General features: G+C 63.2%; 1 protein-coding gene across 3 annotated transcripts in view; it reads left to right on the forward strand.

Moving 5' to 3' along the window:
* Positions 1-13,381, forward strand: part of TSPAN9 (tetraspanin 9) — a 177,061-nt gene extending 163,680 nt beyond the window's left edge. For all 3 annotated transcript variants that reach the window (XM_024733474.1, XM_024733475.1, XM_024733473.1), the window contains 6 exons: positions 5,737-5,928; positions 6,283-6,357; positions 7,510-7,611; positions 8,265-8,396; positions 8,695-8,778; positions 10,141-13,381. In XM_024733474.1, coding sequence (XP_024589242.1) covers positions 5,737-5,928; positions 6,283-6,357; positions 7,510-7,611; positions 8,265-8,396; positions 8,695-8,778; positions 10,141-10,212 — 657 coding nt within the window. In that variant the 3' untranslated portion in view covers positions 10,213-13,381. The remainder of the gene's footprint in view (positions 1-5,736; positions 5,929-6,282; positions 6,358-7,509; positions 7,612-8,264; positions 8,397-8,694; positions 8,779-10,140) is intronic.
* Positions 13,382-17,149: the final 3,768 nt, after the last annotated feature.

Here is a 17,149-nt window from a genome sequence, read left to right on the forward strand (position 1 = left end):
CATCTCTCCCTCCCTCCCTCCATCTCTCCATACCTCCCTCCATCCATCCCTCCCTCCATCTCTCCATCCCTCCCTCCCTCCCTCCATCCTTCCCTCCACCCATCCCTCCATCCATCCATCCATGGAACAAATATTTCTGCAGTATCCAGGCATGTTCCGGGCCCCACCGTGGTAGAGAAGGGGCTGAGACGTGAACCTGGCCTGGGAGCATTGGTGTTTCTGTGGAGATGGGCAGCGCGTCTACACAGAGGGCCAGGTAGGGATGTCCAGCCCTGGAACAGGAGGTCACCCCAGGGAGGGCCTCCCTACACGTTGGGGAGATGGTGGCAGCTGTGGGGGACACAGGCAGTGGCTACCCTTTGGCTCTAAGCAAGTGAGGGAGGAAGCTCAGGGGGGAGGTTTGTTCAGGGGAGGTTATGGTTTCCCTCCCGGAGAACTGGGGTGCTGTGTGAAAAATACATAAGGACACACGGCAGGAACATGTATTAAAACCACAGATCAGTGTGGTTGCAGCTGAAGATGGGGAAATGCCCTGGGGGTATTGGCTAATTACAGCAGACTTGATAAACGAGGCCATAGCCTGCGGGCCTCAGTCTGCATGCTGTGCATCTGTTGGATGGACCCAGGGTGACGAGGAAGATGCTGAGACCCTGAAGGGTCCTGCACCTTCTCCCTTCTGAAGAGAGAGCCTGGAGGAGGGAGACCCATGGGCATTGCCAAGGGGAGGCGCTGTTCTAGGCCCTGGGGATTTAGTAATGGACAATACAGAGCAGGTCCTGGTCCCTGTAGAGAGCAGGGAATGGACAAATGCCAAGGGTTTGCTCACCTTTGGATGGGGGTTCATTTGGAGCCCGAGTGGAAAATACTTGGAAGTGCCCTTGGTTGGGGGAGGGGCAAGGGGCAGGGAGGCTCGGTGGTCAGGGTGGCCCCTGGGCCTGCCTCTGCTTAGAGAGGAGTGCCAGCCAGGCCCGGACCGCAGCAGGGTGGCTGGTGCCTTTGGGTCGGTCGGTTGGCTGGGTCCTGGTGCTTGAGTCACCCCGCCTCGCCCCCGGGTTTCTTCCTGCCGGGGGGCTTGAATCTAGTTGGTTGTGTCTGAGACAGCCCTCTGCTTTGGGAAGCCAGTTTCCCCGAATGCCACCAGCTGAGCTCTCCAGCCCTGAGCTCTGGCTGTGCCCCTGCAGGCCCCCCCTCCTTCCTGTGCCGGGCGCCCCCCCCCCACCCCGTGTGGGGTGGTTTCCCCCTGTCCCTCCCATCCCTCCCTCGCCCTCCCTGCCCCTTCTGTGGCTTCAGAGGTGGCTTCCTGTCCTCTTGCCCTGCCGCCCAGCAAACCCTGTCTGCTGCCATTGCCCCCACCCCGAGACATCAGCCTCCTAACCGCCCTCCCCGGCCCTCACCAGCGCTGTCCTCCTCCGTGCGTGTCCCTCTCAGAGCTAGGACGCACCCCACCCTGGAGGGACACACCAGTTCTTCCTCGGGTGTCTGTCTTCTCTGTGAGTTGGTAGCTGGGGGGTGGACACCTGGCTTGGGCAGGGGGCTAGGGCAGCGGTTCTCAATCTCTATTGGCATTTGGGGCCAGATGTCTCTTTGTTGCGTGAAGGCTGCCCTGTGCCCTGTAGGACAGTTAGCAGCGTCCCTGGCCTCTGCCCACTCAGGTGCCAGTAGCACCCTCGCCCCAAGTTGTGACAACAGAAAAGACTTGACATTGCCGGATGTCCCCTGGGAGTAAAGTTGCTCTGGTGGGACCACCGGACTGGGGTGAGAACAGCATGTCTCAGGCTTGGCTGAGCTGGGAAATTCTCTAGTCCAGATGCCACATCTTAAAGGGCTTTGGGCCGCAGAGAGGGAAAGAACCTTAGGGTCACACGGGAGCAGCATAATGAAGGAGGCATTTTAGGGAAAGGATTCAGGCAGGTCTTTGCAGGCTGGGCTGAAAAACGGAGACCAGAGGAAGGCAGGGGCGCGTGGCCGGGACCTGGGCTTGGGACTGAGGCAGCGGCCTGGCGCCTCTCACCCGTCGGGGGCTCAGCGGGGGTGGCGCCGGGGCTCTGCGTCAAATGCCGGGAAGCCAGGTCCCGGGCTGGGCCTGGCAGTGTGATGTCCTAGTCTGTGAACTTAGGGTCTGGGGGCTCTGCTGGTTTGGGGTCAGAGACGGGAGCAGAGGGTCCCTGCATCTCAGCAGGAGGCCGAGGATGTGGGGTGAGCAGGGCCTCTCGTTGCCTGCAGGGCCTCATTCATTCAGCAGTGGCCTTTTGGGGACGGGGGCGCGTGTGTGGCTCTGAGAGGAAGGTGCGGGACTTGGGTCCAGGCTGCCGGTGGAGGCTGCCCTGCTGTCCGCAGCAGGCCTTACCTGAGACTTACCCGGGGCAGGGTGACCTCAGACAGGAAGTGAGAGGGAAGCAGAGGTGTGGGGAGCAGCTTGTCCTCCCCGGCGGGCTGTGAGGAGCTGGCACAGCAGGTCAGAGGTTGGGGAGCCTGAAGTCACCGAGGTGACTGGCTCCTGGAGGTTCTGAGCTGTTGGGATTTCCCACTTGGGGCCCCTGTCCACGAGGCACACGGGGAGGGGAGGCACAAGGGGACCCTCCCGGGCCCACTCCCGGTGGGAACCGGCTGCTGGGAGGGAGCCGGACAGTCGTCCCTTGGTATCCGTGGATGCTGAGGTCCCTTATATAAAGTGGTGCGAGTACCCTGAGGACTTTCCCGGGCCCGGGGATGGTCCCGAGGGGCCCGATGTCTCCAGTGCAGGGTGGGAGGGCGTCCTGTGGCTCCAGGGTCCCAAGGCCAGGCTCCCTACCTGTAGCGAGCGACCCAGCCTGTAGCAAGTGACCTGGCAGCAGTGGGGTCTCCTCTTTTTCTTTTTTTTTTTGCGGTACGCGGGCCTCTCACTGTTGTGGCCTCTCCCGTTGCGGAGCACAGGCTCCGGACGCGCAGGCTCAGCGGCCAGGGCTCACGGGCCCAGCCGCTCCGCGGTATGTGGGATCTTCCCGGCCCGGGGCACGAACCCGTGTCCCCTGCCTCGGCAGGCGGGCTCTCAACCCCTGCGCCACCAGGGAAGCCCGGGGTCTCCTCTTTTTCTTTTTTTTTTTGCGGTCCGCGGGCCTCTCACTGTTGTGGCCTCTCCCGTTGCGGAGCACAGGCTCCGGACGCGCAGGCTCAGCGGCCAGGGCTCACGGGCCCAGCCGCTCCGCGGTATGTGGGATCTTCCCGGCCCGGGGCACGAACCCGTGTCCCCTGCCTCGGCAGGCGGGCTCTCAACCACTGCGCCACCAGGGAAGCCCGGGGTCTCCTCTTTTTCATTCCAGGGTCTGGCTTTTAGAGCCATAGATCTTCAGCATGGAGAGCATGAATTTCCATGGTGTGATGAATGAAAGAAAAATTGAGCCGGCAGCACAGATAATGCCCGGATTGAGCAGGGTCAGCGACAGGTTGGATAAGTCTCTGAGCCTCCCTGCAAACCCAGAGCTCTGACCCGGCTTGGGGCGCCACCTGGTGGTTGCGGGTGTGGGTGGCACCCAGTCCCTGGCTGAGCTGGGGGGATGCCCCGTAGGGTGGGGGGCCGCTCTGGGCCTGGTGTGCCCACACCGCGGACTCGGCCCCCTTCCAGCAGGGCTGCCGCAGGGCACGGGGCGAGGGCGGCTGTCCATGGCGTGGGGCCCCAGCAGCTGCTCCGCTCGGCCGGCTCCATCTCTGCAGCCCTGGGAGCTGTCGCCGGTTTAGTGACGCGCGGGAATAGCCCCACTTCTTTCGGCATGCCCCGTCTGGACTGCCTTTCCGTCTCCTCATTTATCAAAATCCTACTCATGCGTCGAAGCCGAGCAAGCCCTTCCAAATACATCTCGAATTGGACCGTCTCTCGGCACTCCTGCACAACCTCCCGCTGGAGGTCCCTCCAGCCCCGCCTGGTCCCCTGGTCACGGCAGTGGCGTCCTGATGGCTCGCCCATCGCACTTCACCCTCCGATGCCCTATTCTCCACACAGCAGCCAGAGTGACCTACTGAAACCACAGATCACATCCCTGTCCTGCTCCCGGGCTTCCCATCCCATCAAGAACACCACCATTTTCGTTCCCGGTGCCTGCGAGGTCCCACCCGCCGGTCCCCCACCACTGTCACTCTGTCACCTCTGGTCCCCGGCTGGCCAGGCTCCCCCCACCCAGGGCTTTGCACTGCTGTTTCCTCTAGAACATTCTTCCCCCGCTTATTGCGTGCATATTTACTTCCCCTCTTGTGGGTTTCTCCTCAAGTGCCACCTTCCCGAGGGGCCTTCCCTGCCCCCTGCCCCCGCACTCCTTCTCATCCTGACTGTTCTTCTTCTCGGCACCTGGAAGCCTGTCGTGTGCTTGCTTGTGTGTCCCCTCTTCCCCAGGACGGGTCTCTGCCGGCGCCATTGCCACCGTTGCCCCGTGCTTAGAGCAGGGCCCGGCTTTAATGAGTAGGAGCTCCATTCCAGTTCGTGGAGCAGATGAGAGAGGAAGTCGTCTCCTGGGCAGCTCTGCCGATACCTGGCTTTCCCGCTGTCCGCCTGCGTGTGGCCGCCTGGCCCTCGCTGCCACGTGTCCGCTCCCCGGAGCGGGGGCAGCTCGAGAGCAGAGACGGGCTTGCATCCTGGGGGCCGCAGCACGGCGCCCGGCTCGGGACCTGTCTCCCGGAGGCCGGCGCCTGGCCCTGGTCACCCTCTTCACGGGCCTTCTTTCTTTCCAAGTCTCACAACGGTCCAGAAGTGGGGTGGTAGTGTCTCATTCCCCACCTGCCCCGTGCACGTGCCTGAGGGGCTGCCCCCTCCCCCTGCCCCCTGAACTCTGTGCCACTTACTTGGCCCCCATGCATACGGCCTGGGGTGGATGCTGCCCTCCCCTGGCTCCTGTCTGGTCCGAGCCGAGGCCCTGGGAAGGCAGGTCCCTAACGTGGCTGTGGCTCCTCTGTGCTGTAGGTTCTCGGTAAATACCTGTCGACCGACTGACTAGCTCCTGAGACCCCGCAGACATCCTTGAGCCCCTGGAGGGAGCGGGGGGGTGTCAGCTTATGGAGTGTAAAACAAGGCTGCTGTGGAGACGTGCAGCCCGGGGAATGGGAAACTGCAGCTGCGGGCATCGCAGCCCCAGGGGTGCCGTGGAGCGGAGTGGGTTCCAGCCGGGGCGGCTGCTGCTCCTTGGGGTGGATGGTGAGGTCATGGCGGACCCGTGCCCTGCGCGTCGGCCAGTCCCTCAGCCAGGCCAGGGAGCCCCTTTCTGTTTCCATATGCGTGAAATGTGTTCTTCCAGCTCCTGAGGACCGTGGACAGGTGGCCCTTCCAGTCAGGGCAGCAGGACCCAGTCACCGCAGGGTCTGGCTCTGAGAAACTGGCTCGGCGGTTCCCTCCTAAACCCCTCACTTGCTTCCATGACCGTGTGGCCCCTCCCCGCCTCCTTCTGGACCGCCAGGCCCTCCTCTGCTGAGTGGGACCCCCGTGGCCACGCACGTGCAGCTAGGACCTTCCGTACTTGTTACGTGCTTTCCCTGTGCCTTGTTTAATTTGTCCTCATTGACGTGACCCTCTGAGCTTCGAGAAGCTGGTGCCATCCCGTTTGACGCGGAGAGGCTGGGGGCTTTGTGCAGGTCACACCACCCGCTACACCCTGTCCGTGTCTCACGGTTGGGGCCGGGGGAAGTGGGGGCCGTGGAGGGACGCGCAGTCCTTTGAGTCTTGTGGAGACGGGTACCAGGGCAGTGCCGGGCTAACAGGCCTCCCTCTCTCTCCAGCTCTGTGGCTGTGGACTGCTTGGAGTGGGCGTTTGGCTCTCCGTGTCCCAAGGCAATTTCGCCACCTTCTCCCCCAGCTTCCCATCGCTGTCTGCAGCCAACCTCGTCATTGCCATAGGCACCATCGTCATGGTGACGGGCTTCCTCGGCTGCCTGGGCGCCATCAAAGAGAACAGGTGCCTCCTTCTGAGTGTAAGTTGGACCCCAGACCCCCCAGCCCTCTGAACGCTGGATCGCCCTGCGTTTGAGCCCCTGAGCCCCCTGGGTGCCCACTGAGCCCGGAGAAGTAGCTCCTAGAATGGTCTTTGCCTGACCCCACCCCTCTTCCTCATGATTGGCTGCCCTGCCCTAGGTGCCCCTCCCACTCCTTGACTGGTGTCTGCCTCCTCTCCCTGCCCTCCCCATCTGGGAGTCCTCAGGAGCCGTGGCCTCTCCCGTACCTGGGAAGTCCTGTCTAGGTGTTACCTGTCCCCGGCCACCCCGTTTGCACCCCATCCCCGGCCGGGACCGCTGCCACGTGCCCACGCCTGCACCTTCTCTTTGCAGTTTTTCATCGTCTTGTTGATCACGCTACTGGCGGAGCTGATCTTAATTATCCTCTTCTTTGTCTACACGGACAAGGTAAGCCTTCCAGGAGGGGAGGGGGCGTATGGAACTTCCTTGCCTCTGGAGTTGGGTCTGGGAAGCCGGAGGAAAAGTGGTGACAGTTCATACTTGTGAGGAGAGGAGAGCTAAGAAGGGCCCGGAGGAGAGGTTTTGGTGGGGGGCTCATTACCTAGTGTAGTCTTAGGAAGTGGAGTCCTCTACAGACCACGGGATGCCACGGACGGCCTCTGGCACAGAGAGCTCCCCGTCACTGGGAGTATTCAAACACAGTTGTGGGGAAGGGATGCAGAGCTCACTAGGTGCCTGGGCTGGGTGATAGGAGGGTAACCTATTGGTAACACAGGGGAACCTTCCAGGTGACAGTGCATAGGGCTCACAGTGGAGGCAGCTGTGAGTCCACGTCTAGAGACCTTTGGGGACAGACAGCTGCTCCCAGGCTGCCCCGGGGGTTTAGGAGGGTGGAGCGGGGACCCCTGGCGACCCCGCCAGGCTGGACGGTTCCCTGCAAAGTTGGGGAACTTCTTCTGGGACCACCAGGAACGATTGGCCAAGCGCGGGCTTCGGGCTCGGTGGGCCCTTTGGGTGCGTTGTACCAGAACCGTGTTACCATCTTCTCCTTGGGTCCTGAAGGAGGCACCCAAGCCATGCTGAGAGGGAGAGGCACTCTTAGGATTTGTAACAGTAGTTCCTTTGCATCTCTGAAAAGGAGGCACGAATAATACTGCAAGATCCCTGCGGGCCAGCCTTGTTCTCAGCTCTTTATAGGAGTCCTTTCCTTTAGCTCTCACAATCCCAGAGGTAGAGGTTATTTTCCAACTTCACAGACAAAGCAGAGGTGGGCCCACGCTTGGGATGGCTGATCCGCACCCTGCGGTTCCCAGGGTGTGTCCCGACAGGGGCAGCATTGGGGGGTGTCGTGGCCTGGAGGCAGGGTGGCCTGTGCGGGACTGGTCCTGGGACCAGGGCAGCTAAGGTGCTTGGGCTGTCCCCGCCTCTGTGTCACAGCTCTGGCCCAAAGAGCTAGGCTCTCCAGGGTCACCGCCCGGCCCCCGGCGGGCCTCCCCCGCCCGGGAGAGCTGTGGCCAGCTGTCCCGGCCGACCTGGGAGAGCTGGGGAGCGGGGCGGCCTCCTGCTCTCACCCGACCTGAGTCTGCCCTCACCTGCCAGGTGAACGAGAACGCCAGGAAGGACCTGAAGGAAGGCCTGCTGCTGTACAACTCGGAGAACAACGTGGGCCTTAAGAATGCCTGGAACATCATTCAGGCCGAGGTGCGGGGCCGTGCTGGGCGCGGGGGCGTGCTGGGTGCGGGGGCGGGGCCTGGCCTCAGACTCTGGGACCCGGTTGGGCACCCCGGCCTTCTGGGTCAGACACCGTGTGGCAGCCGCAGAGGGGTGAGGGGGTCGGGGAGGACGGCAAGCAGGGCCTGGACGTGGCCTGCAGCTGCGGGGCCCGGGGAGCTGGGAAGGACAGATGATCGAGAGGGCACCTCGTCCAAGCCCTTCCTTTCTGAAGCTTTGGCACGAACGACAGCTTATTTTAGCAGCAGGGTTGCCTCCCTTGTCATGACTCAAGAGGTTCTGTTCTAAGAGGAAACGAGTTAGCACAGCGCGAGGGGGCAGGGTGCTACAGCCAGCTTGGGACGATCCACAGAGCCAAGAGCCAGGGGGCTGGTGGGCGAGCGGAGGGCTGAGCGGCCTGCCCAGCGCCCAGCGCCCAGCTCAGAGGGCAGGCGACATTGCCTTCTCCCCATCCAGCCTCCAGGAAGGAGTGATCACTTCCTCCCCTGGGCCCGGCTGAGGCCCAAAGAAGGGACGAGAAGGCTGAACCCCATGCGGCAGCTCCCCTGGGGGCCCAGTGACAGGGGAAGCCCAACGGGGACGCCGGGTGTGGCCCCTCTGACCCTGGGCCCCTCCCCCTGCAGATGCGGTGCTGTGGTGTCACCGACTACACAGACTGGTACCCGGTGCTGGGGGAGAACACGGTTCCCGACCGCTGCTGCATGGAGAACTCCCAGGGCTGTGGGCGCAACAGCAGCGCCCCCGTGTGGAGGACGGTAAGGCTGCACCCCACCCCACCACAGGGGTCCGTGCGGTGGACAGCCTGGGGACGGTGGCCCGGGCCACCAACGAGGTGGCTTAATGTGGGACGGGCGGGGATGCACAGGCCTGAAGCCAGAAGGCAGGTGGGCAGTGGGGGATCTGGGCCCACATCTGGGGGCGTCGGAGGTCGGGGGGGAATGGAGAACCCCTGGGGGAGATGCTCGAAGGCAAGAGGACCGGGGCCGGGGGCAGGGGCAGAGGCGCAGAGGGGGTCACGCCAGCGCCTGAAGCTGTGTGGTCCTCGCTCCCCAGGGCTGCTACGAGAAGGTGAAGATGTGGTTTGATGACAATAAACACGTGCTCGGCACGGTGGGGATGTGCATCCTGATTGTGCAGGTAAGGGGGCCGTCCAGCCTCGCGCAGCCCAGCCCCAAGGCCCGAGGGAGAGAGGACCGACGGGGGCCCTGCCCCTCCCCGCCCGGGCTGCGCCCCCGGGGCCTGTGCCGGCACCGCAGGAGGCCCCCATGGGTCTCCTGTCCCCACAGCACGCCTGTCCCCACAGCACGGGACGTTTACCCTGTGACTGAACTGAACGGTGGGGAGTCCTCAGGCATCAGCTGTGAGCAAGGCCTACAGGCGGCCTCCGCGGGGTCCGCCCCATCCCGTGGGATACGTGCGACCTGGCAAGTGGCTTAGCCGCTGTGCCTTCGTTTACACATCCGTGTAGTGGGCGTGATCAGGTGCCGCTTCTTAGCGTTATGTGAGTTTAATACCCGACACGTCGCACAGGGGAGGTGCTCGGGAAGGGCTCGCTGCCCTCAGCCAGCGTTTCGCAGGCGGCCGTGCTGTGCGAGGCCCAGCGTGGGTGACGGAGGGGGACTCGCAGGGGCCCCCGGCTCCCTCCTTGAAGAGAAGGCTGACGTGGTGAGAGCAGGAGCCCCCGGCCTTTCTGAGGGAGCATTATGGGCTCCCCCTTGCCCACTTGTGTGTAACTCCTACCCTTGGTGACCACCTGACCCTGACTGGTCCGTCCACGGGGAGATGAGCTCCTGCACGAGGTCCTCTTTCTTCCCTAAACCCCACGGGCCGGACCATGTCTGGTCATCTGCAAGCCTCCGAGCTTAGCAGACAAGCCACTGTCCCTGCTCAGGGCTCTGACGGAAGACGGGCTCACGGGAGCAAGGGTCTCTCTGGTGCCGAGAGTGGGGCTCGGCTCGGGGCTGCCTGCAGCCCGGCCTGGACCAGGACGCAGGGGCCAGGCTGGGCCCCTCGGTCTCCAAGGTCACGGGCAGACCTTGAGTGTGAGTGCCACGGCGAGTGCTGGTGCCTGGGAGGCCGCAGGCTAGCTTCCTGCATGTTCTGTTCCGCTCGGGATCGGGGGGCTGAGGGGACCCAGATGAGTGGTAACGTCCTCCCAGCGGAGCAGCGGTCAGACGCCACGCCATGTACCCCAGGACCCCGTGGAAGTGAGGCGGGGGCTGTCAACGTCCTGCCGCTACCCCCACGCCCCCAGCTCCCCGTCGGCTGCCACTTAGGGTCAGGTCCTGCCCTCACCGCAGCGCTCTGAAACAGCAGGTTTCTGGGCCTCGAAGCTCGGTGACGTCCCGCACGGACAGTCCGAGCGGCCGAGGTCCCCACGTGCGGCCTCCCCTTTTCTGCATCGTCCTCACTCCGCCAGCATCTGCATCCTGCAGGGGGCTGCCTCACGCGCTCTGGGTGCCCGTGGCCCCCTTCTGAGGCCTTCCCCGTGTCTTTCAGATTCTGGGCATGGCCTTCTCCATGACCCTCTTCCAGCACATCCACCGGACTGGGAAAAAATACGACGCCTGAGCGGGCCGCCCGAACGCCCCGGCCCCGTGGACACTGCGCCAGGGAAGAGGCCTTCAGCTTGTGTCGCCTGCCCGCACCCTCCAGACCGCTGACCCCTGCGCCCGCCGCCCCGGCCCGCCTTCCCCGCCGCCCGCTGCAGCCTTCTCGGCGGGCGGAGGCCAGGGAGGAGGAGGTGCAGAGACCTCGGGGTGCCGGGGTGCCCGGATTCCTGTGTATTTGCCAAAGAAGACAGGGTGGGCGGGGGGTGTGCTCTGGGAGCCCCCCGGCACCAGTGCGCTTCTGCCCTGTCCTTCCTCCGCTGACACTTTGTCCCTGCGTGGCGTGGGGCGGGAGGCGCAGGGCTCCCTCCCGGTGGAGAGACTGCGCGGCGGAGGCCCCGGTGCCCCTGGCCACCAGGAGAGCGGGTGCGCGGACGCGGGCGGGGCTGACCGTCTCCCGGCCGGGCCCCTGGAAACATCTCGCCCAGGCTTTTTATACCTTATAGTGTAACTTTTCTATTTTATTTTACTCTGATTATGATTATTCAGGAATACTATCTCTTGGATAAGTTTAGGGTTAGCTTTCTGATTTATAACTTTTTACTGCGTTGATTTCTGTAACGGTTTGATTTTCTTTCTGAGGGTGGGGACAGGCAGGGACAGGGCGTGTCCGCCCGGTTTCTGTCAGGACAGACCGCTGTGCACACTCAGGAGGCTCTCGCCAGGATGCACTGAGGGTGGGGGAGCAGGGAGCCTGGGAGGGGCAGGGGAGACGGAGCACTGCAGGGTGCAGCGTCTGCTGAGGCCCAGGCCGCGTGAGAGGCCTGGGCCGGGGGTCCTCTGGGGGCTGTGGGTGCTTTGCTTGGGAGCGAGGTCGAGCGCTCGTGGGTCCTTATGCGTCACTGATGAGCAGTTCCTTTTCCCTTCTTCCTCCTTCCTGCCCTCTGTGGGCCCGGGAGGCTCCCCTTCCACCCCTGCGGGCATTCCCGCGACAGGTTCTGCAAACACGTTATTTCACAGACATTCCTGCTAGAAACTCTTGGACAAATACCTCTCTAGTTCAGACGCTGCTTACTCTCTCACATTGCTTCTGGAAGGGGAAGCGGTCCTTCCGTGGAGCTGCTCAGACAGCGGCAGAGGACCCACGACCACCAGAGGGGAGGGCGGAGCCGTGATCGGTCCAGCCAGAGTCACTCGGCTGCTGACTCCCTGCTGGGAGGGAGGGAGAGATGTCCACCCGGGTCCCAGGACCCTCATCTCCTTCCCTGGGGTTCATTGATGCTGAGGTGACTGGGGATCACGTCCTCTGCGACCCCAAGGAAGAGTCCTGAGACCCAAGAGAGGTCAGACGGGATCCTGTTACGGTAGCCCCAGGACAAAGCAGCCTGAGTCAGGGCCTGGAGATGGACAGTTGAGGGGCATCTGACTGCAGCGGGGTGCCCCGACTAGGGTTCACGCTGGTCTAAGCAAGTTGTGCAGTTAAAAAAATAAGTCAAGAGTCCATGGGGCTGAGGTTGGAAAGGTTTCCCCACCAGCTGGTACTTCCCCAGGTGGGCCTCACCTGGGCGCTGCCTTTGCTCTGCACTGTTTGGATGGGGGGCCCTGTCTCCTCCCCAGCCTCCACCTGTCTGTTCCGAGAGCTGAGAGCTGGCCACCCAGCCAGCAGCCCCCTTCTCCCTTAAGTACAAGACGGTTGGGACCAGTACAGAGCTTTCGGTGCACTCAGGCCTTGAGCTTCTGGGTGCGGGACAGCAGAGACCACCTCCTGAGATGGGAGTGGGGTGCTCACGGGAAAGCCTGTGGGCAGGGCCGTGGGTGGAGGCCACAGGGGACGGGCCTTCCCCGCCCTCTGGCCCTGCCTTCCCGGGAGCCCAGGTCTGCAGAGCCCAGAGAGGACGTACCGCCGTTCTGCCGCGAGGGACCCTCCACAAACAAGCATTCGAGTGGCGCGGTGGCACTGCTGCGTGGTGGGTTTATCTTGGGGGGGGGTTGTTCACGCCTATCAATGCAATGTAAAATTTTTGTTGAAATCAACAGCGAAAGCCTAGCACCTTGGTGGTGTATGGCCTCGCTGGCATCTTATGTTTCTGGGGCTTCAAGGGGCGTCCTCCGGCCCCCTCCTCCCGCCAGCCCCTGCCCCGTCCGTCTGTCCACAGAGCCTTGTCCACAGTTCCCCAAACTGCCTTCTCGCCTGACCCTGTGCTTGGCTGTTCCGTCATTCGGCCGAGTCCGCGCACGGGGGCGGGGGGGCTCCTTCCAGGCCCTCGCCCATCGTGCAGAGCGGTCCCCACCGCGCCGTGTGATGTCAGTGATGGGGCCCAGCACCTGCTCGGTTTCTCCCGACCCTGCTCTCGAGGGCAGCACTACGTGAGGGAAACCCCTCCTTGGCGACTCCCCTGCCAAGGTGACAGTTAGCTCAGTGGGGTCTGATGCAGGCGGTTTACGGAGTTGACTCCCAAGGCCAAGGTCCTGCAGACGTCAGGGGAGTGCCTGTCTCCACTCGGCCTCTCTCTGCAGCCATCTCGCAAGGGAGGTGAGCCAGCAGGGCTGAGCACGGCCCCTGGGGACCCCAGCAGGTGCCGACCCCTGTTCCCCCGCTGGAGGCCCTCTCCTCTCTCCCCTCCAGCGTGGGCCTGCGTCGTGGCCCCTCACCCTGGAAAGGTTGCTGACCCACCCCAGGCCCTCATGCAGGTGTTCTGGTTTGACTTGGACCAGATGGCCGTCCGTCCTTGCTTTGGTGGCCAAAGAGTGGTCCAGGTGGATGGAAAGGATGTCCCCGCCTCTCCGGCCCCTGCCCACCGCTGGTGGAGGTGCTAACAGCAGCGACCCAGCCAGGACGGAGCGGGAGCCGGGTGCCTGAGGTTCCCCCGCCCCTCGGCCCTTCAGGGCCGGCCTCTTGCGTTCCTGTTCTCCCATCCCCCCGCTCCGCCGCCACGAGGCCAAGTCCAGGCCGCGTCCTTGCCTCGCCACGCGGACCAGGCCCCTCGAGGGCCAGGCCTGGGGCTTGTGCCCACACGCTGCCCACTGGGGCAGCATGGCCAAGCGGGGGGGCGCGCGTGCTGGTTTCAATGCACTTTTCTGCTTGCGATGCCGTATCTGTGCGCTTCCTTCCTCCTGGCCCTGGCTTACGGAACGCCATGTTTTTAGCATGTTTTTAAATAAAAACTGATAACGTGTCAAAAGCACACGCAGCCTGTCTCTTTGTGGTGTTTGTGTCCACTGAGCCACGACTGTGGCTTTTTCACGAGGTGTTGCTGTGAGGGGCCAGCCTGCCTTGTCCAGCACAGCCCACAGCAAGGACCTCTCCCCACCTCCTCGGGCCCAGGCTACAGATCTGCTGGGTGGGGAGGCGTCTCCGGGGTCAGGGGCCTGTCCCGGCGGCCTGGCCGCACGAGAGGCCAGCTCCCACCTCAGTGTCTGCTACCCGCCACAGATGGCCAGTCCTGGGGTCCTGTAAGTGTGGGAGGGCGGGGCCAGGAACAAGTTATCAGAGGCCCCCAGTGGGGCGGGGCTGTCAGCTTTAGGTACAGCCTCTCCCCGGTCCCTGCGAGGTTCCTGGGGTTCGTGTGGGCCTGGCGTCTCTCCCAGGACGGAGGGGACCTCACCGTGTGACTTGGTCTGGGCCGCACCCGCTGAGGGTGGCCCTGGGACGGCCTTGAGAGGGCAGGAAGCACCCATCAGCAAGAGATGGTCGGCGGGGATGGAGGGTGGCATTGGAGCCACGAGAGCCCTGATCTGCCGGCCAGCTGCGGCGGGAGGCTCCCAGCTCCCTCAGCTGGGGTTCTGGCTTGTGGGTTTTCCTCTGCTGTCATCGTCACAGTGACAAGGAACAGGAGAGGGGTGGGTGGATGGGCTGGGCGGGAAGGAAGGGTAGGTACAGCACGGGGTCTCCCTGAGCCCCTCCACACGTGGAGATCTGCCCCCTCCTCGGGGAGGCCAGGCTGGCACGAATTGTGCTGAGCACCCCCCTTGGCACCCCTTCCCACGGCTGCTGTGCCCCGCAGCCCCCGGGGGTTCGCTGAGGACCGAGGAGTCTGAGGCGACCCTCTCGAAGGTCCAGTGGAGTGGGGTCCCTGGGAGCCTCCCCAAGGACAGTTACCGGGGGACCTTGGGGCCGAGGGCAGGTGACCCTCTGTCATCTGCTGAGGACCAACCAAGTCACAGGAGCGCGGGTGGCGCCGCTGCCCCTGCCCATCCTGCTCTTACTCCTGCCCCAGCCCGTGGGCGCCCCACGGCGATGCCACCTGGCCCCTGTGCTGTCTGCTCCTGGAGCATCCCGGCCGCACTGTGAGCGCTGGGTTCCTTCCAGGTGTGCTGTGAGAGGCAGCTGCCCTGGCTGGGCAGGGGTCACAGCCTGTGAGCCGGTGGGTGAGTTTGAACTTTAAGCTAAGAGCAGTGGGCGCCCGCTGAGAGGCTTGAAGCCCGTGGAACCGGCTCAGCTCTGCCCTTGGGTGCCATGCCTCTGGCTACAGCGTGAGAACGAAGGGAGTTACCAGCGGGATGGGGGAACATCCAGGGCTTCCCTGGTGGCACAGTGGTTAAGAATCCGCCTGCCAATACAGGGGACACGGGTTCGAGCCCTGGTCCAGGAAGATCCCACATGCCGCGGAGCAACTAAGCCCGTGGGCCACAACTACTGAGTCTGCACCCTAGAGCCCGCGAGCCACAACTACTGAGCCCATAAGCCACAACTGCTGAGCCCACGTGCTGCAAGTACTGAAGCCCGTGCGCCTAGAGTTCGTGCTCTACAACAAGAGAAGCCACCGCAATGAGAAGCCCACGCACTGCAACAAAGAGTAGCCCCCGCTCGCCGGAACTAGAGAAAACCTGCGCGCAGCAACAAAGACACAACACAGCCAAAAATAAATAAATTAAAATAAATAAATTTAAAAAAAGAGAAGACATCCAGCTTGTTCTGAACCAGAGTAGGTGCTTGGCAAGAAACTGGTCAAATCTGGGGCCTCAGGAGTCCCCAAACAAGAGGTGGGACCCCAAAGAAGAGCATCCCCCTGGCTGGAAACTGGAGTTGCAAGAGCGTGATCTGGGGGGCGGAGCTGGATGGAGTGTGGAGCGGGGATAGAGCTCGGGAGATGTGCGGGCTCAGTGGGCAAGCTTCCCCCCCTCCCCTGGGGGGCTTGTTCTGCTCTGCTGGTCCAGTAGCAGCATTCAACAAATCCACACAAGTCAGATTAAGTCAATGTCATTTTGGACACAAACGTATCGGCATTGCAATGGTTCCTTCTTAAAGTGTTCGGCAAAGATTGGAGGCTATTGATTTAGCCATCTTGTTTTTGCTGAGTGTAGCGCAGCCATGGAGACAGACTAGTGTGTCTCCTTAAACTAACAAAAGGGATAACAACCCTCCACAGGGCGTGCCCGGGCCTGGCTCTCCGGTTGAAGCTGCTGCTGGGCTCTCCCTCTCGAGGCGCTTGGATGGCAGCTGGGGCACCCCTGAGCACTGCCCAGCTGCCCTCAGTGCCCCTTGATGCTGAGCAGAGGGGGGACTGGTGTAGCCAGGCCCCAGTGTGCTCTGTGGGTCTGGTGGGTAGAGCCTGCTGCCACCCAGAGATTTTTCTTCAGGTGGCTGCAGAGCTCAGGGAACCAGCCTCGCCCAACGTCTGCAGCAAGGCTGATCCAGCATGTGGACAGGTGAGGCCATCTCACTGGTCTATGGCCTCAGGAAGCTCCTGGTCTTTTGCCTCCCTCTCCCAGCACTGAATTCCTGCAGGGCCAATAAAGTCTCAATAGATATTTTCTCTGGGTCAACAGACCCAGTTCCCGAAAGGACTCAGCCTTCTTATTGGTTGGCAACTCAGGGAAAGCATGTGAAATTTGATCTGTGGTCCCCAACCTGGGGTTCCCTAAACACCAGATAAGGACTTTCAGGGACACTTACAGCTTTTGAAGTGTCTGGTGGAAACCGTTCCCACCTCGTGAAACGGCGCCAATGGGACCATTAGCCCTCTTGGCTCCGGCTGGCCTGGCTGACGACAAAGTGCAAGGACAGAGTCTGGACCTTGCTGACGGACAGGGCTGGGTTCGTGCTTTACTGACCGCCTTCTTCACCCCCTGGCCTGACCCAGAGGCTCCCCCAGGCCCCCCTGCCGGCCGTCAGGCACTGCGTCACCATCTTCAGCCACTGCGTCATCTTCAGCCAGTGATGGATGCAGGGGGAGAGCGGGAGCGGGGCTTCCCGTGCCCCCACTGACAGCCTGTCCGTTCTCAGCTGGGGGACAGAGGGAAGCAGGGCCCAGCTCGCGGCAGCCCACCCACTGCAGCCTGACAGCCCGGCCCTCGGAGCTGGCACGGAGCGGCAGGCGATGGGCCCGCCGGCGGGCACCGAGGCGGACAGCTTCGCAAAGGTTTCGTGCTGCCCACCCACCTGACCGGGGCCCCGCTGACTGCCAGCCTGTGTAGACAGCAGTGCCCACCACCCCCAGCGCTGCTTGTATGCAGCGGGGAGGGGCCGCAGGTGTGCCGGCCCCCCGGGCACACTTGAGCGTTTGTGCGGACACGCGTGCATGGTCAGGCTCACGGTGATGGTGCAGGTGAGCAGACATGCCGGCCCAACAAGACCGATGTGCTGAGACGTGCCTAGACCGGGTCCAGCCCCTGCCTGATACCCAGGCCATCGGAGGGCGGCCCCGTGGTTGTTCAGAGAATAATCTCGACCAAGATGCGGGCGTGACACAGGAGGAGGGCAGGGCTGTGGACTCCCCTGCAAGGTGGGTTCCCCCTAGGGACATCCCTGGTGGATGGAGGGCTCACATAGTGAACGGGACCGTCGGGTTCACACCAGGCGAGGGGCTCGTGCCCAGCCTGAAGACCCCCGCACCACCCCGTACCCCCGTCTTGGGTCCCCCAAAGCCCAGCTGGCCCAGGTGCTCCCATGGACCCCAGCCCCGCCCACCTCAAGCAAGTTTTCTAGACAGAAGAGTGAATGAAGTAGAATGAGCGCG

This window comes from Neophocaena asiaeorientalis, unplaced genomic scaffold (assembly GCF_003031525.2).
Source record: "Neophocaena asiaeorientalis asiaeorientalis breed wild unplaced genomic scaffold, Neophocaena_asiaeorientalis_V1.1 scaffold150, whole genome shotgun sequence".
NCBI lineage: Eukaryota > Metazoa > Chordata > Mammalia > Artiodactyla > Phocoenidae > Neophocaena > Neophocaena asiaeorientalis.